At 36.0% G+C, this 22504-nt stretch overlaps 1 protein-coding gene across 1 annotated transcript in view; it reads left to right on the top strand.

The window, feature by feature from the left end:
- Positions 1–11458: 11458 nt before the first annotated feature.
- LOC114329636 (guanine nucleotide-binding protein subunit alpha homolog) overlaps positions 11459–22504 on the top strand; it is a 76804-nt gene continuing 65758 nt past the window's right edge. Inside the window, exon 1 of the mRNA XM_028278812.2 lies at positions 11459–12041. Coding sequence (XP_028134613.1) covers positions 11562–12041 — 480 coding nt within the window. The 5' untranslated portion in view covers positions 11459–11561. The remainder of the gene's footprint in view (positions 12042–22504) is intronic.

Here is a 22504-nt window from a genome sequence, read left to right as displayed (position 1 = left end):
CAAATGCAACGATGGCAGTAAAATTCTCGCGTTAGAGATTCCATAGTAAATCACGAGAGAAAACCACCCATATTAAGCTGCACCCCCCACCATCGCGAATAAAGTTCGGACTAGGCAAAAAATTTAGTGCTATTTATGTGCTAATTAGTTGCTCTATTCCGAATTTTGTTGCTCAAACCGTTTACCAGGAAATCGCGTTGAAAGTGGGGGGGTGCAGGTTAATGTAAAGCTGCACCCACCCACACCAAAAAAGCAAGTTTGAGCAAAAAAGCTCAAACTTCTTGATTTTTTTTGGTGATAAATTTAGTGCTATTTATGTGCTAATTAGTTGCTCTATTCCGAATTTTGTTGCTCAAACCGTTTACCAGGAAATCGCGTTGAAAGTGGGGGGGTGCAGGTTAATGTAAAGCTGCACCCACCCACACCGAAAAAAGCTCAAACTTCTTGATTTTTTTTGGTGATAAATTTAGTGCTATTTATGTGCTAATTAGTTGCTCTATTCTGAAATTTGTTGCTCAAACCGTTTACCAGGAAATCGCGTTGAAAGTGGGGGGGTGCAGGTTAATGGCAAGCTGCACCCACCCACACCGAAAAAAGCTCAAACTTCTTGATTTTTTTTTGGTGATAAATTTAGTGCTATTTATGTGCTAATTAGTTGCTCTATTCCGAATTTTGTTGCTCAAACCGTTTACCAGGAAATCGCGTTGAAAGTGGGGGGGTGCAGGTTAATGGCAAGCTGCACCCACCCACACCGAAAAAAGCTCAAACTTCTTGATTTTTTTTTGGTGATAAATTTAGTGCTATTTATGTGCTAATTAGTTGCTCTATTCCGAATTTTGTTGCTCAAACCGTTGACCAGGAAATCGCGTTGAAAGTGGGGCGGGGCCAGCTTCTCATTAGACGCACAACGAAACACTTGTATGTTCACTAAAACAATGAGCAATAAAATCAGATAGCGGTATAATTCGATGGTACGTGTTCCCTAAATTATTTTAGTACAAAATAATATGTACGAGTAACTTATTTATTTAACATACAACAGAGACACATATAGCGCGGAGTAAGGTCGGGTGGGATAAACTAATGCATTTGCAAGTTCTACGGTTAGCAACAAAATCGGATACCGATATATTTCGATAGTAGGTATCATCATCATCATCATCCAACCCTTTTGGTTCACTGCTGGACATAGGCCTCCCTCATTTTTGTCCATCTATTTTGAGCACTTTGCATCCAATTTCTTGACATTTTCTTGAGCTCATCAGTCCAACGAGTAGGTGGTCTTCCTCTACTTCTTTTGTCTAATCTCGGCCTCCACTCAAGGAATCTTTTCGTCTACCCCCATCATTGATTCGGGCGACGTGTCCGGCCCAGTTCCATTTCAGGGTGGCAATTCGGGAAATTACATCGGTAACTCCTGTTCTTCATTTCTAACTCGGTCACGAAGCGATATACTCAGCATTGACCTTTCCATTTTCCTCTGGGCTATTTGCAGCATTTTAGAAGTTGTAGCTGTCAATGTCAAAGTTTCGGTACCATAAGTCATCATAGGAAACACAAATTGGTCAAATGTTTTACGTTTTAGAGAAATTGGTATATCGCTTTTAAAGATTTCTTTTAGATTTCCATAGGCTGCCCATGGTAGGTTTATTCTTCTTCACTAGCTCTACATCGTTGTCTCCAGTATTGATATTTCCGCTAGGTACTAGGTTTGTCATGAATTTTGTTTTGGAGATGTTTATTTTAAGACCTACACTGGCATACACTAACTGAAGTTCATGTAGCATTGTACATATCTCCTTGAGGTTGTCAGAGAATTAAACTATGTCGTCTACGAATTGCAAATTTGTTAATCTTCTACCGTCAATGTAGCATAAGTTGATAACATAAGTTATCGCCCTGTCAGACTCCTCTGCCGATTAGGATATGGTCCGTGTTTTTATGTAGTTTCACCGACATAGTTGCGTTCTTGTATGTATTGTAAATTAACCTTGTGTATCGGTAGTCCATGCGGCATGCTTGTAGTGCTTTCAGAATTTTGTCAAATTCTACCGTGTCAAAGGCTTTATGGAAATCTAGTTTGTTCCAAATGCGGTACGAAATCCCGCTTGCTCCATTGGCTGGTAGAAATCAAGATTTTCTCTTACCTTATCTTAATGTATACTCGCATTTGTTCTATGTAAACTTTTGAAATTTCTATACATATTCGTCTATAGTTCATTTATTATATTATACTATCATTTATTACATTAACACTTTTTAATCGCCTTATTAATTGATGCTGAGCTTGTATTTTGTCCCTAAACTCTTTTTCTGTTAGTCATTTTCATTTTCAGTATTACATATTATTAGTCCATGTGGTGAGACCGCTCCCGTCTGGAATAATTTCTGATTCGGTTTCTTTGTGGATTCCTATTCAAGAATGTCCCCTTTAAACAAATCTGAAGGGTGCCGGGTGGAATTTTTGGGCAGAAATTGTTTAAACAATTTTAAAAAAAATACAAAAGATCACGTTTTTTTGCCCTAAAACATATATTTTTAAGTTTTTTGGCTCATTCTAAACAAGAAAGTTGTCTTGTAATATTTCTTAAAAATTGATAGTTTTCGAGCAGCTGCTTCACAAGCAGAGTGAAACATAATCTATCTCACTTCCTTTAATTTTACTGGAAATACTGCGTAATTTTATTATAACTGTACGTAAGGCAGAAATGTTTAGTGCTTATTCTTCATCCTCCTCAGTTTGGTCTTTATGTTCTTCATACTGCTGTTCTCGTCCATGATTGCCAGTTTCACTGTGTAATAAGGTCTTTAATAAATCTTGTACATCAAGGTTCAAAATGTGAGCAAAGCACCTAAAATGTTGATTGTCTGAATCGAAGTGTGGCAGCTGTTTGCCCAATTCATACATATTTACATTTGGTACTTGCAGTTGCGTTGTCGACCGTGATACGCTGTATTTTATCAATTATAGTCCGTCCGCTATAACTTTTCCCATGCGGTACGATTCATTTTCAATCAAATTAGTCAAAACATAAATTGAAACGAACGTCGATGTGTATATACATTTTGTATACTGTATACTATATACTACACACATCGGCGTACGTTTCACTTTCTGTTTTGACTTAATTTGATTGAAAATGAATCGTACCGCATGGGAAAAGTTATAGCGGACGGACTATATGTCATATTCCATTAAACGGTCTTGGAAAATTAACAAATCGCTACTTTTTACTTGTTACTATCCAATAACCTGAGTACCGGATACCAAACCGAGAATTATACACTTCTCCAAGAAATTAACTCACCTCCTTAAAAATGGGTAATTTTTGATGTCTTGAATTTCCTAAATCCGATTTAAGTGATTTTATTAATATGATATAGCCTTTTTGGTTAACAATATCACTGTAATAATATTGTTGCTAGAAGGTAAATTGTCGTTATATAGGTACCGGATACCGTACCGGTACCAATGAGTATCAATCAAACTGTGTTTTTTTCTCAAAGTTCGCATCATCCTGTGGAATATTCCAGCATTTATAAAATACTGAAATTAAAACCCAACTACAGTCTGATATTTTCTTAACATTCTCTTGTTTTATTCATTCGCTTATGTTGGATAACAACAAAGTTATTTTAGCAACTAGTCATGTTCTTCATCAATACAGGGTGTTTGGAAATACGTATGGCAAATTTTAAGAGGTAAACGGGTTACCTGAATGCGCGCCATTGGTGAATATTAAAAACTTAATTGTATATCAAAAATGCGTAATAACTACCTCTTAAAACCTACCACATTTCATTTGCATATCTCAACTGGTTTTAGAGCAATAAATAAATCGTCAGTTTGTAAGAAAAATGTTGACATCCCCTATTTCGGAAACGAAGCATTTGCGAACATACGTTTAAAAGCAAACTGTCATTACTCTTTCGTGCAGAGTAATTACCCCTTAAAGTTTGCCATACTTATTTAAAAACACCCTGTATTGATGAAGAACATGGCTATCTAAAAAAGTTATACGTAACTTTTTATTATCCAACCTAAGCGAATGACTCAAAAAACAAAATGTTAAGAAAATATGAGGATATAGTTGAATTTAAATTTCAATATTTTATAAGCTAGAATATTCCACAGGGTGATGCGAACTTTGAGAAAAAAAAAACACAGTTTGATTGGTACACCCGGCATACAATGACAATTTACCTGCCTAGCAATAGTACACTGATATTGTTGAAGAATAAGGCTATAGCTATAATATATTAAAAAATCATTTCAATCGGACAACACGTTTAGGAAATTCAAGACATCAAAAATGACCCCTTTTTAAGGTGGTCCGTTAATTTCTTGGAGTAGTGTATATCACCAAACACAAAAAAAAACAAAAGAACAGTCGATTGATAACACAAATGACCAATTGAATTTAACTACAGAAAAACTGTTATAAATGTGCTTTTGTTTTCCATATATTTCACTGTAAATATTTCTTTGTTCAATACCTCGTTAGACAGTATATCCTGCCATAGTATCATGGTATATTGTTATTAAATATTTCGTTATTTTTTTTACACGGTATGTACAGCCGGCGTTATCTGCATTAATGTGTCTCGGGTCTCGATATTAATACTTTTAAATTAGGCGCACTTTTAGGTCATTGCACACTCAACAGAAAAAATATACATAATAGTCTTACTGTTCTATATTATAATACCGATCAGATTTTTGTGGTGTGTAGATTCGTAGAAAACTAACAAGGAAAAAAATTAACTACTTATTAGGTATATCTTTTATCAGCTTGCATAAGGTGACAGATTATTATCGACATTAGAACATACTGTCGGCGTCGCAAGGTCGCAACACAAGAATATTAATTTATGATTGGAGGGCGGCTATTCTCAAAACGTGGACAATTAATTTCAGAGCGAATAAGTCGTCTGTTGGGAAGAATGTACAAAATATTTTATTTTTGCATTGTAATAATGATCTCTGAGTACGTGTCAAATGTGTCAAAAGTTCTTTTAATAGATATTTTGATTCGCTACGTATGCTTATGTGTTCGTAATGCGCATAAGTCCAATTTTTCAGGTTATTAGGCGGCCTTGGTCTTGGTCTTGCGAAAACGCAAGAACAAGGCCAAGAACAAGAACAAGAACAAGAACATAAATAAGCTAAACCCTTACCACTACATTTACTCAAGTTGGTGATTCCACTGACACTATATTTCGTATAAAAAAATAGTACCTAATTTCTCTCCGTCGTTACTTGTTCTATTTGTTTGGTTTTTGATTTGCCGCCCCTTGGGTATGCTGCCCTTGTGCGGTGTAGGTACCCCAAGCACCCCTTGCACCGCGCTATATATTCCTGTATCTCGTGTAACATAAATTTGTTGCTCGCACATAGTTGGTACTAAAATATTCTAGGGAACACGTATTATCGAAATATACCGGTACTTACCCGATTTTGTTGCAACCTTAGAAAATAATTTATTAGTTCGTCCCACCCAACGTTGCACCGCGCTTTATATTCCTCTGTTTCGTGTAAAATAAATTAGTTGCTCGCACATATTTAGTATTAAAATATTTTAGGAATTACGTACTATCAAGAAGCAAAGAAGCATTACTACTAGCAAAGAAGATCAAGTACCAGAAATATTAACAAGGAGAAAGGGCATTGTCAACCAAGGATCAGAACTGCTATCGGAAATCACAATAGATGAAATAAAACTAGCCCTAAGAAAAGCTAAGAATAACAAATCTCCAGGCGAAGATTGCGTAGTTACTGATACAACCAAAATCGGAGGCACTTGTCCTCTTAAGAAAATAAAAAACCTTTTTAACATGTGCCTTTTAGATAGTACTATACCCGCCAAATGGCACAATGCTCAAGTAATTCTATTGTACAAAAAAGGAGATCCCCATGAATTAGAAAATTACAGACCTATAAGCCTTCTTAGTCACTTATACAAACTCCTTATTAGAATAGTAACGAATCGTCTTGAGAAAATCTTGATTTCTACCAGCCAATGGAGCAAGCGGGATTTCGTACCGCATTTGGAACAAATGATCACCTACAGAGCATTAAAACGGTAATAGAAAAGACTATCGAATAAAATCGACCACTCGTTTTGGTTTTTGTAGATTTCCATAAAGTCTTTGACTTGATAGAATTTGACAAAATTCTGAAAGCACTACAAGCATGCCGCATTGACTACCGATACACAAGGTTAATTTACAATACATACAAGAACGCAACTATGTCGGTGAAACTACATAAAAACACGGACCATATCCTAATCGGCAGAGGAGTCTGACAGGGCGATAACTTATCGCCTAAACTCAACGGCGGATCCAGCAACCTTGCAAGGAGGGGGCAATGAAATAAAAATTTTCTCGTCACTCGAGTACGCAGGATTCTTTTTCGGTATGGACTGTTACTTTATTTTTCTTCATGTACCATTTTTTTCAGAACGTTGGTTACTATCATAGCTATCTTAATTTTATTCACTGCCACCCTAAATCAACCACGAAGTGCTTTTTCGTCCTGGACTGCGTTTGCCTTTTATTTTCACTCGCATAATATTTTGTAGCAACCTATATTTGAAACTTCTCATTACATGTCCAAAATACTCCACTCTTTTCTTCTTGATGCCTTCTATAATCTCAGTAGTCTTGCTGAGACGTTCTAGTATTGAGGAGTTTCGAATCTTCTTCACCCAAGATACTTTTAAAATTCTTCTATAGAACCTCATTTCGAAAGCCTCAAGGCGATTTAGGTAAGTAGATCGATTTTATTCACAGTCCAAGACTCGAGACCATACAGTAAGACCGAGAACAAGTACTTTGGAGAAGGAATTTTGTTTTATGTTTCATTCCGTTATTCAGTTATCAACAGGACACAAAACTCACTATTTATTTTCAAAAGTAATGATCTCTTTCTTAAAAAAAAGGCGACACCAGGCGAAGTCTCAAGGAGGGGGTAATTGACCCCATTGACCCCCCCCCTTGGATCCGCGCCTGCCTAAACTGTTTACCGCAGTACTAGAATAGGCTTGAATAAAACTTAACTGGGAAGAGCCAGACCTGAATATTGACGGTAGAAGATTAACAAATTTGCAATTCGTAGACGACATAGTTTAATTCTCTGACAACCTCAAGGAGATATGTACAATGCTACATGAACTTCAGTTAGTGTATGCCAGTGTAGGTCTTAAAATAAACATCTCCAAAACAAAATTCATGACAAACCTAGTACCTAGCGGAAATATCAATACTGGAAACAACGATGTAGAGCTAGTGAAAAAATACATATACCTTGGACACGAAATAAAGATCACAAGAGACAACCAAACATGCAAACTACGAAGAAGAATAAACCTACCATGGACAGCCTATGGAAATCTAAAAGAAATCTTTAAAAGCGATGTACCAATTTCTCTAAAACGTAAAACATTTGACCAATTTGTGTTGCCTATGATGACTTATGGTGCCGAAACTTTGACATTGACAGCTACAACTTCTAGGCCCGGTACTTTATGTCTCCGTTAACAGCCGGTTAGTTAACCGGGGTTTAATCGGGACAGAAATATATGCATAACATAGACATAAACGCAATTATACTTATTATTATATTCATAAATAATTATAATAATAATTATAATTGCTTTTATTACAACGCAAGAGGCCCTATGAGGTACTTTTCTGTCCCGATTAAACCCCGGTTAGCTAACCGAGGTTTAACCGGGACATAAAGTACCGGCCCCTAAAATGCTGCAAATAGCCCAGAGGAAAATGGAAAGGTCAATGCTGAGTATATCGCTTCGTGACCGAGTTAGAAATGAAGACTTAAGGCGAAGAACAGGTGTTACCGATATAATTTCCCGAATTGCCACCCTGAAATGGAACTGGGCCGGACACGTCGCCCGAATCAGTGATGGGGGTGGACGAAGAGATTCCTTGAGTGGAGGCCGAGATTAGACAAAAGAAGTAGAGGAAGACCACCTACTCGTTGGACTGATGAGCTCAAGAAAATGTCAAGAAATTGGATGCAAAGTGCTCAAAATAGAGAACAATGGACAAAAATGAGGGAGGCCTATGTCCAGCAGTGAACGAAAACGGTTGGATGATGATGATGATGATGATGATACGTACTATCGAAATATATCGGTATCCGATTTTGTTGCTAACCGTAGAACTTGCAAATGCATTAGTTTATCCCACCCGACCTTACTCCGCGCTATATGTGTCTCTGTTGTATGTTAAATAAATAAGTTACTCGTACATATTTTTTTGTACTAAAATAATTTAGGGAACACGTACCATCGAATTATACCGCTATCTGATTTTATTGCTCATTGTTTTAGTGAACATACAAGTGTTTCGTTGTGCGTCTAATGAGAAGCTGGCCTCGCCCCACTTTCAACGCGATTTCCTGGTCAACGGTTTGAGCAAAAAATTCGGAATAGAGCAACTAATTAGCACATAAATAGCACTAAATTTTTCACCAAAAAAATCAAGAAATTTGAGCTTTTTTCGGTGTGAGTGGGTGCAGCTTGAAATTAAGCTGGATCCCCCACTTTGAACACGATTTCCTGGTCAACGGTTTGAGCAACAAAATTCGGAATAGAGCAAGTAATTAGCACATAAATAGCACTAAATTTTTCACCAAAAAAATCAAGAAGTTTGAGCTTTTTTCGGTGTGGGTGGGTGCAACTTGCCATTAACTTGCACCGCCCCACTTTCAACGCGATTTCTTGGTCAATGGTTTGAGCAACAAAATTCGGATTGTAGCAGGTAATTAGCACATAAATAGCACTAAATTTATCACCAAAAAAATCAATAAGTTTGAACTTTTTTCGGTGTGGGTGGGTGCAGCTTGCCATTAAGCTGGACTCCCCCACTTTGAACGCGATTTCCTGGTCAACGGTTTGAGCAACAAAATTCGGAATAGAGCAACTAATTAGCACATAAATAGCACTAAATTTATCACCAAAAAAAATCAAGAAGTTTGAGCTTTTTTCGGTGTGGGTGGGTGCAGCTTGCCATTAACCTGCACCCCCCCACTTTCAACGCGATTTCCTGGTAAACGGTTTGAGCAACAAAATTCGGAATAGAGCAACTAATTAGCACATAAATAGCACTAAATTTATCACCAACAAAAATCAAGAAGTTTGAGCTTTTTTCGGTGTGGGTGGGTGCAGCTTGCCATTAACCTTCAACCCCCCCCCCCACTTTCAACGCGATTTCCTGGTAAACGGTTTGAGCAACAAATTTCAGAATAGAGCAACTAATTAGCACATAAATAGCACTAAATTTATCACAAAAAAAAATCAAGAAGTTTGAGCTTTTTTCGGTGTGGGTGGGTGCAGCTTTACATTAACCTGCAACCCCCCACTTTCAACGCGATTTCCTGGTAAACGGTTTGAGCAACAAAATTCGGAATAGAGCAACTAATTAGCACATAAATAGCACTAAATTTATCACCAAAAAAAATCAATGTTTGAACTTTTTTCGGTGTGGGTGGGTGCAGCTTGCCATTAAGCTGGACCCTCCACTTTGAACGCGATTTCCTGGTCAACGGTTTGAGCAACAAAATTCGGAATAGAGCAAGTAATTAGCACATAAATAGCACTAAATTTTTCATAAAAAAAATCAAGAAGTTTGAGCTTTTTTCGGTGTGGGTGGGTGCAGCTTGCCATTAACCTGCACTCCCCCACTTTCAACGCGATTTCCTGGTAAACGGTTTGAGCAACAAAATTCGGAATAGAGCAACTAATTAGCACATAAATAGCACTAAATTTATCACCAAAAAAAAATCAAGAAGTTTGAGCTTTTTTCGGTGTGGGTGGGTGCAGCTTGCCATTAACCTGCACCCCCCCACTTTCAACGCGATTTCCTGGTAAACGGTTTGAGCAACAAATTTCAGAATAGAGCAACTAATTAGCACATAAATAGCACTAAATTTATCACCAAAAAAAATCAAGAAGTTTGAGCTTTTTTCGGTGTGGGTGGGTGCAGCTTTACATTAACCTGCACCCCCCCACTTTCAACGCGATTTCCTGGTAAACGGTTTGAGCAACAAAATTCGGAATAGAGCAACTAATTAGCACATAAATAGCACTAAATTTATCACCAAAAAAAATCAAGAAGTTTGAGCTTTTTTCGGTGTGGGTGGGTGCAGCTTTACATTAACCTGCACCCCCCCACTTTCAACGCGATTTCCTGGTAAACGGTTTGAGCAACAAAATTCGGAATAGAGCAACTAATTAGCACATAAATATTGTGTATATTTATCTATTAACGATATTATTTATATCATTTTAAAGTGCGCATGCGTTTTGCTGCTAATTTGTCGCCGACTAGTCGCCGACAGGCTCCCGCGAACGCACTTAATAAGTGCGTTTGCGGGTACAGTTGACAAATTGTCGCCGACAATTTCTAACCTCACTTAATATAAATAATACCGTTAATAGATAAATATAAAAGGTATATTTACGTTTAATTAATATTAATAACTAATTATTAAATTATAATAGGTAAATATACCTTGTATATTTATCTATTAACGATATTATTTATATCATTTTAAAGTGCGCATGCGTTTTGCTGCTAAACATATGGCAATAATGAAAAGTCACAGTCTAATGTTTTGACAGTTCTCTTACGTCAAAAATTTTGACCTAGGTACGTAATATCGCTTTTGTAGTAAAAATACACGGTTATTAGACTTTATTAATGTCTAAGTAATGTCTAAGAACCGTGATATGAACCTATTTTTCATTGGCTATAACTCTGGTTCTACGAGGTCCAGAGACCTCAAGCGTACATAATTTTTTTTTTATTTTTTCACAGGCTATATTTTTCCTAAGAACGTTTTTTTTTCGACAAAATACTTACTTTTTGAGTTATTTGCGAAAAACCGTCTAAAAACGTGGTTATTTTGTTGAAAAATTAACATATTCACTCGCAACTAACTCGAAAAGTGTTAACATGGCGAAAAAACTCTATAAAACAAAAGTTACTTCAAATTAGTTAGTTTATCTATTTTCGGACTTATTTTTGACATATATTTTTGCACCCCCAAGAGGGGGTGAAGATCATCCCCAGGGCAAAAGCACACATCGGCACAATATGACTTTTTTTCTTTGACATGTTAGCTATGCGTATGCTAAATTTCATCTCAATCCAAGCGGTTCTTTAAAATTTACCGCAAAAGCCGTGAAAGAATTTAATTTAATATAATATATATATAATCCAAGCCTATAATTTAATATTGTCAGTTTTAGAAGAATTTTTAAATACTGACCTGTTTAGGTATGTTATTTAGGAATTCTGAAACTTTTATTACTGATTTACTTCCTTATAAAGTGTTACGATTCGGTGTAACGAAATGAACAAAATTAATACTGTCAATGTCAGCTTGACGGCTTTATGGCACGCACATGCGCTTTCTAATCATATCTCGTAAACTCTTGAAAACTAGTGTAAACTTTAACACAGAAGTATGTAGTGATAGTGATAGTAAGTGGCGATGAGGGTTTTGCTTTAATTCCCGAAGAATATCAAAAATGTCCACTTTTATGTGGTCGTGTCCGTGTTGCCTACGCTTCAAATTCAGCCCCGAAGAGCTGGAGCAGCGCTACAAAAGTCACGAAATTGACAAAATGATTGAAAAGGACAGACAAGCGATGAAAAGGCAGGTCAAACTCCTCTTGTTAGGCGCTGGGGAGAGTGGGAAATCAACATTTCTTAAGCAAATGCGAATAATTCACGGGATCAAATTCGAAAACCATCTCGTAAAAGAATATCAACAAGTGATTTACCAAAACTTAGTGAAGGGGATGAGGGTTCTAGCGGACGCACGGGATAAGTTGGGAATACCGTGGGGTGACAATAATAATAGTGAGTACGGTCAAAAGTTGCTGGAGTTTGATAGTAAAACGGTGCTGGACTCTAAAAACTTTAATCAATTTAGTCCTCTTTTATCCAAACTGTGGAAAGACAATGGAATAAAAAGGGCCTACGAACGGCGGAGAGAATTTCAATTGGTAAGTGTTTGTAAAAACTATATTTTATATGTTTACTTAAACCAAAAAAAGTTTTAATAATACAGAAGGTTTTCCTATAATATCCAATTTAAATAAAACATAACCTACTTGAACAGATAAGCAGTGTAAACATTGTATTTTCTCCAAATAATGACACTACTTGGTCATTCATTATGTTTCCAGCATTTTGTTGGAATGTGTTCCACTTTCGAGAGGATCCCTGTTGTATCTAAATTAAGAAAATGTTATTGTTTATCAAACATATGCTATTGGCTTAGTCACAGTTGTCAAAATTGTAGGAATAGGTCAAGATCTTTGAAAATAGCTTTCCAAATTTCTGATCACTTTAAATACCAGGCAAATAGTTTGAGTAGGTTTATTTGTTTAACTGATTCATATATACAAAATAAATAAAAGTAAATTAAGCTTTTATGCATAGAGTTATTTTACTGATAGATCTTGTTTCCAATCTGAAATGTTTATACATGATAGAACATTCTATGAAATCCTTTGATTTTATTACAAACTAATTTTTGAAAGTTGTTTTTCCCGCCGCCTGAATTATTTTTTGGTGTCACAAAATATTGTATGATTTAGGTATGAAATGCCCACGAAAAACTTTTATGTAAAGATAATAATACAAATGTAAAATTAAAGTAAAATAAAACAAGTTAATATCTATTCAATCATCTTCAGAAACAGAAACAAAAATAACAAGGAAACCTATACAAATTACTTATCAATTTAATTCAACATCATTGGCTCTACAACCCATAGTGGGTCTTGGCCTGTTCTAGCATCAAATTCTATTCTTTCCTATCTTTCATCTTGGTTTTCCAATTTCGTACTCTTAACACTAAGAGAACACAAAGAAGTATGTTCTGATGATCTTTATAGATGTTTCTGGAGCTTTTGACAATTTATGGTGGCCGGCATTATTCGAAAGACTTCGACAGATGCATTGCCCCAGAAACTTGTACGGAAGCTTCAGAAACTATTGTCAAGACCGATATACCAGCTTAAGTTGTCCAATGGATAAAGAGACGAGACATATAACTAAAAGTTGTCCACAACGTTCAGTGTGTGGACCTATTTTTTGTGACATAATGTTAGAAGAACTGCTGGACCGGTTAGCTATGGATCCTAAAGTTCTGGGGAGCATAGCATATGCGGATGATTTGCTGCTTATCATAGATGCTAATTCAAGAAGAGAACTAGAAATAAAATCAAATGGTGTACTTGAAAATATAAATGAATGGATGAAAAAAGTTAAACTAACTATATCAGAAACAAAAACAACATATAGCCTTATAAAAGGAAAACTTGAAAGAAATCCATGTACAGTGGAACCTCGATAACTCGGATTAATCGGGACCGCGGCTGATCCGGGTTATCGAAAATCCGGGTTAGCCGGAGAATATAGTAAAAATTAATAAATAACCTCCATTACAATTACAAAAACATGAAACACATATGCACAGTACACATCTAAATTACGTATAGTTGTATAGAGTGTAGAGTTTTGTTCATTTCTTGGTAAAAAACTCAGTCATACTGTAGAGATGTACCGACACCATAATATGGTAGGTCTGGATCCTGCGTACAAAAAAAAATTGATAAATAGCAAGCTGAAAATTTGTTATTAGCTTAAGGGTGTCTAGTGGGACAAACATTAATATATGGGAACACTGGAACAGGGGAAGTTTTAACTGTGGAACAGGTTAAAAATTTGGAACGGTCAGACCACGAAAACGGCACATGTATTTTTTCCGACAGAACAGACTTAAACTCTCCGAACAGAGATTAAACTCTCATGCAAAAATCAGACTGCTATTTATCACCAAATTGGCGTTTTAATGAGTGGAACATGTAGAATATGTCAAATGACAGGAATTATGACAGGTGATAAATAGCAGTCTGATTTTTGCATGAGAGTTTAATCTCTGTTCGGAGAGTTTATGTCTGTTCTGTCGGACAAAACAAATGTGCCATTTTCGTGTTCTGACCGTTCCAAATTTTTGACCTGTTCCACAATTAAAACTGCCCCTGTTCCAGTGTTCTCATATATCAAAGTTTATCCGACTAGACACCCTTAAGCTATTAATAAATTTTTAGCTTGCTATTAATCAACTTTTTTTTCATACACGGGATCCAGACCTATGGTAGCATAATATCATATTATGATGCTGCAATAAATTTATTTTAAAGATTCGTCTTTATCAATCCTACCTAATGTTTCCAGTTTCTTTTCCATTGTCACTGCAACATTTTTACGTTTTGTTACCATTACGTAGACAAAGCAAACACAATCTGAAGCACGATTACATTACAGAACGGAAGTGATTAATAGGCTGTACTACACACAATACAAGAATTTTTAAATAGTCACGTCTTTTTTAAACAATGCTAAGACAGTTTGACATAAATAAAGAAAAAGGAATACAGACAGGTGTCTGTTCTTTCCGATAAGCTGAGACGGTCGCTCTGGCTGCCGCCGTGTGCATGAATCATTTTTACTATTGTACTTATGTGTTCAAATTACACAAATACACATTATCTCTGAAATATTATTTGGCCTACATACATTTTTATTTGATAAAATTGTTAAATTGTTTATTTGTTAAATTTTTGTCTGATGAAAATCGGTCCGGGTTAGCCGGACTTCCGGGTTATCGGGGGCCGACTTATCGGGGTTCCACTGTATACAAATAAGGGGGAAAGCAATAAAAAGAACAAAAACAACTAGATATCTTGGTATCATAATTGATGAACCAAGACTTCGAGACTTCGTCGAGACAAATATGCAAAAATCTGATGCAGGAATGCTATGCTCAATATAATGCACTGTACTGAAACAGCTATTAGCTTTAACATAAAAAAATTTTGGTCATTTGTTAACAATAAAAGGAAAAGCAGTTCTTTTCCAAATACACTTAAATATTTGGATAAGACTGGTTGTTCTGGGGAGGAAATATCGAACATGTTTGCTGATTATTTTTCGACAGTATACTCACATGATAATGTTAATATTCCCACTCATGAAATATCCACATCCAATAACCATATTCCACACCTTGATATTAAAATATCAGATATATTTAGTAAACTCTCTTCTTTGGATGTTAACAAAGGGCCTGGACCGGATGGGCTACCTACCTTATTCTTAAAAAAATGCTCCTTTATTCTTTCAAGACCTCTGTACCACATTTACAAGCTCTCCCTCCAAACTGGAATCTTCCCCGACTACTGGAAAGACAGCTTTCTAAAGCCCATCTTTAAATCCGGTGACAAAACCTGTGTAACAAACTATCGTCCCATCAGTATAATCAGTGCAATCCCCAAGATATTTGAAAGGCTGGTATGTGACATTCTAACCCCTCTATTTGAACCTCTACTAGTCCAACAACAGTTTGGGTTTAGACCACGAAAATCTACAGAGTTAAATCTTCTTAGGCAGGTGGACTTCTTGCTGGACACCTTGGAGAAGGGGTATCAAGTGGATACGATATACACTGACTTCTCCAAGGCATTCGACAGGGTGCCACACAATATTTTGTTGCATAAGTTAAAACTGATTGGGATTGATGAGCCTTTATTGTCATGGTTCCAAAGCTACTTATCTGATCATAGACTGATAGTTAAAATTGGCACTTTTCTTTCTAAAATTATCCAAGTTCCATCAGGAGTGCCTCAAGGCTCTCACCTTGGGCCACTCTTGTTTAATATTTTCATAAACGACATAAATGAATGCTTCGCAATCAGTTTATTTTTGCTCTTTGCTGATGATTTAAAATTAAGCTGTGTGATTAAATCCCCAGAGGATTGAAAAAAAAATAAAAGTATGATTTAAATAACTTGCTAGAGTGGTGTAAAAGAAATGGCATGGAACTTAATCCAACTAAATGTAAAACTATGACTTTTTCCCGTTCCAAAAATGCTATTGTTTTTGACTACAATATTGGTCACTATACTCTCGAAAGAACTTCCCTTTTTGAAGACTTAGGGGTCACCCTTGATACAAACTTACAGCTTTCTCATCATCTGGAGAATGTTGTTAATAAGGCTTTCCAGATGCTTGGTTTTATTAGAAGATGCACCCAGGACTTCACAAATATTACAGCTTTAAAAACCCTCTACTGTGCCTTGGTCCGTCCCCATCTTGAGTATGCCTCCTGTGTATGGTCTCCTTTTTATGGAGTGCATACTAATGCTCTTCAGTTAGTTGAACATAAATTTTTAAAGCAAATTGCATATAGACTCAATATCTTGGAGAACTACAATGATGCAGATATTCTTAATATCCTGGATATGGCACCAGTCACTGCTCGTCATAAGATAAGAGAAGGGATCTCATCACTTTCCACAACATCCTACATGGAAAAACTGGAACTCCAGAGCTTCTTCAAAAAATTAATATTCATGTCCCACTAAGAACAACCAGGGCTACAGTTAGTTTCCATTACCCAATCCAACGTACTAACAACGTCTTAACAACTTCCTCACTAGAACTGCCAGACTAGCAAACCATCACCTTAACATTGACCTTTTTCAAACTTATAGCAAGTTCCTGAGTCAGGTTTTAGTAAACATTAACTAAGACTTATTGTGCTGTAAAAATAATAATAATAAGAAACTCAAAAGTGACTTGTCTGCTTATGTCCGGTAACCACACTAATTAATGTCCTTAGGTATGATTATTTGTGTAATTTGTATTGGTAACATATTTTATTTATATTGATAATTTGTATTTTTTGTTCTCTTTATTGTATGTAATTTATATTTTAATCTATTGTTTTTTTTTCTGTAAAAAAGACATTCTTCATCACTTTTTTCACCATTCATGTTACTGACGTATAAGTGAGAATGGGTTTAATAAGAGTTCTGTATATCAATATTTTCATTCTTTTGTGAAATTGGTTGCGTTCGGACGACCACAGAGGCTGACTGTCAGCAGAAATTGGCTGAGTGGTTGTATCCAGCACTGGTAAATCTCTCAGCGGCTGACTTCCAGAGGTGTCGTCTAAACGCTACCGCTGCCTCAGCTGTCCAGCCGCTGTGGTCGTCCGAACTCACCCTATGTTTGATGTTAACACGTTAATTGCCCAAATGAAACGAAAAATATCCCACCCCCAGGCCCAACCTAGTTTTTCTAGTAAATCATTAGGTTTTTACACTAGATATGAAGTACTGACTGTTATAAAGTGCTAGGTTAAAAAAATTCTCTAAAAATGTATTTTGAAAATGACACCCTACTTATGGGTTTCAGATCCTCTGACGACCGAGCGCCGCGAAACCCGAATATTGGATGTCATTTTTTTTTCGAGTTCTAACAAGTCTGTGTGTGTTAAAATTGTAGATGTTTTGTTTAGTCTACAATCCATTCGTTTAAACTTGTCGGTACTTTAAGGAAAAGTAGAAAGAAAATCCAAAGGATGTAGAGGCCCAAAAATTAAAAAAAGGACACATTTACGCAAAGGAACGTAATGGGTAGGTGTTTTAAAATGGCAGGATAAAGGTGATATTCTTTGTCTAAGCACTATTCATACTGACAGAACCACTAAATATGCAAGAAGAGGAACAGACCTAGAAAATCTATCTCTTACAGTTGGTTATAAATATTAATGTAAGTCATTCATAGATCTATCTGATCAGTTGAAATCATATTCTTCCCCTTTGCGTAAAGGGATTAAGTGGTATAGAAAACTTGCATTTGAAATATTACTTGGTATGGCAGTAGTAAACGCTTTTATAATATACAAATGGTGACAAAGGCAAAAATATCAATTACGGATTTTAGACAGAGCACTGCTCTAAGTATGTTACAAATCTATTTATTTATTTATTTATTTTACGGGCAAGCCCAATTCTACAAAAATACATAGTGTACAGAAAAAAAAACAATAACATAATATAATATAAAAAACAGACATACAGAAATATAAATATAATATTAGAAGTAAATATGTACTATGAAATAATATCATAAAACCAAGTTAACAAATTACAGACGCTTCACTCAAATATTGATCCCATCTAAATTTCTTTTAAAACGACTGATGGAGTTGTCGAACAGTTGTAAATTGCAAAGGGAGTTTGCTAAATTCAAGACTCTGGGTACGAATGAAAAAAGTGAATAATTAAACCTGTGGAATGGTACATAAAATGTTCGCACTTGTCTAGTGGTGCGAGGTGGTACAAACAGTGCGATCTTATTAAGTAGTTGAGAACAACTGCATATACCATTTAAGATCTTGAATAATAGCAAAAGGTCCCTTTGTTTTCTCCTGCTTGCAAGAGAAGGGACCTGCAGTTGATGCTGCCATACAGCGTAATCTTGATAGGTATGAAGCTTAAAAGCAATGTAACGGAAGAAACTATTTTGGACTTGTTCAAGTTTCCTAATGTAGACCAAGTAGTGTGGGGACCACACTGAAGAACAATACTCAAGGTGAGACCTGACCAAAGAGAAGTAAAGAACTCTAATACTGGATATGTTTGTAAAATCACGAGTTGTTCTTTTTACAAAACCCAGCATTTTCATAGATGTTTGAATGACATTGATGATGTGAGTATTGAAACAAAGAGAGTTTTCCAGTGTAATCCCCAAGTCCTTGATTCTATTAACAGTGTTGAGCAATTGGCCATCAATGTAATAGTTTGATAATATTGGGTGGTGAGTACGGTTAAAGTTAATTACATGACATTTGATTGAATTAAGGTTCATACCGTTAAGTGAACACCATGCAGAGAGGTTATTCAGTTCTGATTGCAATATGGCAGCATCATAATGATTTTTTATAACTTTAAAGCACTTCAAGTCATCAGCAAATAGCAAGGCGTTACAATCGTGAAAACAGTTGGTAATATCATTAATAAATATATTAAAGAGTAATGGACCCAAATGGGACCCCTGTGGTACACCTGACTTAACTGGAAAGGTTTGTGAGTAAAAGTGGTTTACTCGAACTTGTTGAAATCTTTCGGTTAAATAACTCTGTAACCACTGCAACAAAGGTCCACCTATGCCATAGGAGCTAAGCTTTTGAATCAGGAGTTCATGATTCACTCTGTCAAAGGCCTTGGAAAAGTCAGTATAAATTGAATCAACTTGAAGTCCCTCCTCCAAGGCTTCAGACAGAAAATCAACATAGGTCAACAAACTCAGTTCAGCAGACTTACCTGTAGTAAAACCAAATTGCTGAGAGTTTAGGATCCCGGAGCTATCGAAGGTGAGGAAATCAGTTATAATACTCTCAAACACCTTTGGTATAACACTAAGAATAGATATAGGGCGGTAATTACTAATATTAGATTTATTACCAGATTTATATATTGGTGTGACATAAGAAAGTTTCCAAAAGTCTGGAAACTGACCTACATCCAAAGATTTATTAAATATATGAAACAAAGGTCGCGATAGTACAAAACTGAATTCCTTAAGAAAATTAGGTGGTATACCATCAGGCCCAGGACCCTTGTTGACACTTAATGATGAAAGCTTTTCGTAAATTTTGGAAATCTGGATACGATATGATGAGATATTGAGTTGAGACTGAATATGGTCAACATTGCAATTTAAAGTAATATCACTATAAACTGATGAAAAGTGATCTGCAAATAAGTTGGCAATATCATTGCCACATGAAGCTACAGAGTCATTCAGGGTCATTGAGTCAGGTATACAATTGTTTTCACGCTTGCTACCTACAAATTTCCAAAAATGCCTTGCGTTATTTTGTATAGAAAATTCGGTGAAACGTATGTAATTGTCATAACAGCATTTAGATAGATTTTTACAATTTGTTCTCAGATGACAAAAATCAGCATAGCTTTCAGGAGTCTTTAATGTTTTATAAATTTTATGAGCTTTTATTTTTTCCTTTAACAATTGCTTAAGCTCAGAAGAATACCAACAAGGAAATTTCTTAGTACTAAAATATTTAACTGGAGTGAAATGTTCAATGAGAGAGTAAATAATGTCATAAAACATAGCGATCATGTCGGAAAGATCTCTACCACGAAACAGGTTATCCCATTCTATATATTCTAGACATTGGTGAATTGCTGGAAAGTTTGCATTACGGAAATCATAATAATATTCGTTACCAGAAATTGACCTATCAAAAACATTAAGCTGCAATGATGTTAACAGAGGAGGATGATGAGAGTCAGGTGAAACCAGAGCATCGTCAGCTTCAGAAATGACAAGCTCTTCTGGGGCCAGGATAAGATCCAGAATAACACCCCTGCTATTAAATATAAAATTACATTGAAAAAGATTATGATAAGCACACATATTTGAAACAACCTCAATGGCATCAACTACAGCTAGAGGTGCTGAAGTTTGTGAGGTTGCAGAAGAGCAGTAATCTTCAACTCTCCACCTAGCTGAGGGGAGATTATAGTCACCAAATAAGTGAAATTTCAGGGATGAAAACTGTTCACTTAGAAGCATCAGTTGGTCAGCATGAACTTGATAGGTGTAGGCTGGAGATTGAGGTGGAATGTATAGAGCTCCCAGAATAAGTTTGCCATGGAAATCGATGAAGTAGATGTCCGGAAAGTGCCGGAAAATGATAAAACAGAAAGCATATTTCACATAAAGTTGCTTCAAAAGATCGTCGAAAATGTGTAGAATGTTACGCGAAAATAAGCGCTGAAGAAGGCAGAAAAACCGCTCAGAAGAAGGGACCAATATCAAAATTTTCATGTAATGCATGTAATAAGTTTTATTGTTTGTTATGTTTTATTGATGTTCACCATTATTCTGTATAATTAATAGAGACTGTTTGTATTATTTAAGTAAAATAAAAATATTTTTTGCCTGCCAGGCCCTTCTGTAAAAACTTTCATATAGATAAATGTGTTTCGAAGCACTGCAGTTGGGTTACAGGCTTTGATGTTACCGCTAGTAGTGAAGGTTGCCCTGTTGGTGTCAGGCATATACGACCACAAAATCTGAAACCCAAATGTCAGGTGTCATGGCGATTAACGTGTTAAAAGTTTCTTTAATCCATAGTACGCTCTATTTGCTAGATAATATATAAATATGTCTTTTAATTTCTCCAGTTACTGTACTACTTTGGTTGTGAGCCGATATATCAAGCCCTTCCAGGAAAAACATCGTAACCAACAAATTTTCGAATTTTTGATTTTTCATCGAAAGTGATCCTAACAACAAGCTTTTTCGTTGACCAAAACATCGTAAGCCGCACAAACACGGTTTTGAAGTTCGTCAGCTTAGGGACACACAAACCTAACTACATTTCGGGTAAGGGCGAACTTCCTATGATATTATCATAGGAAGTTCGCCCTTACCTGAAATGTAGTTAGGATTATTATCATAGGAAGTTCGCCCTTACCTGAAATGTAGTTAGGTTTGTGTGTCCCTGATATTATCATAGGAAGTTCGCCCTTACCTGAAATGTAGTTAGGTTTGTGTATCCCTAAGCCGACGAGTTAAAGATAATAATGCATTTTATCGTTACCAACACACAAGTCTGTACCAGTGTAAGGCAAAACATTGTAAAGCACAGTCGAGTAGGGATATGACACATTTTTTTAACTGTCAACAAGCTTACACACACATTAAACATTATTGTGTCCAAGGTTGTCGATCACGACAGTTGGGGAGGTTTAGTTGGGATGTGTGTAGGGACTTTAATGCTGGGGGTTGGGATTTACTGCGATCGGCTGGTAAATGGTGGTGGCATCAAACACACTCGAACCCTATTCACAGTGTCGATAAACACGTTTTAGTAGTTTTTGGAAGTTAAAAAGTTTTGTTGTGAATTAATTCTGTGTATGCCGGAGGTAAAGGGCACTATGTCACAAATTTGTAATTTTACAGGAGAAGCGGTTTAAATAATTGATAGATTCGACCGTTACTTGATGGAAGTTCATTTTATCTAACAATAAAACACTGAAAACGTTTGTTTTCTATAATTCCACAAAATTTATTACAACTAAGTGATTACAGCTGTTTCGGCAGAGTGCCTTTCTCAAGTGATATAGTTTACAATGTGTTTGCCTTTTTAAGTCTTTAACTGAAGAGGTTGAGGAGTGGGGAGCTGTTTGTCTCGAGTTGGTCATTCAGAATTATATCTGTATTTTTCAATTTATTAATTTCCATAGATTCTAAAAAAGATAGCCTAAGGCCTTTATTTTGGATATGCAGAATTTGAAACTCTTCATTGAAAGCATGATTATGATCTAGAAGGTGAAGTGCGTATGTAGAAGTGTCTGTTTTTCTATTGTTGAAAGCCCTTTTGTGTTCTGCTATCCGTTTGTCAAAGGTTCTGCCAGTTTGACCAATGTAAGTTTTCGGACAGTCATCACAAGTTAGTTTGTACACACCACTCTGTAGTTGCTTTCTCTTTCGGCTTTTATTGTTCTTAATATATTTTCTTAAGTTGTTGTTAGTTCTGAAGGCTGGTGTTATTCCTTTCTTTTTTATGTATCTG

The sequence above is a fragment of the Diabrotica virgifera genome, chromosome 2 (assembly GCF_917563875.1).
Source record: "Diabrotica virgifera virgifera chromosome 2, PGI_DIABVI_V3a".
In the NCBI taxonomy this organism is placed as follows: domain Eukaryota; kingdom Metazoa; phylum Arthropoda; class Insecta; order Coleoptera; family Chrysomelidae; genus Diabrotica; species Diabrotica virgifera.
Note: the sequence above shows the minus strand (reverse complement) of the source record. Positions and strands in the feature narration are given on the sequence as shown.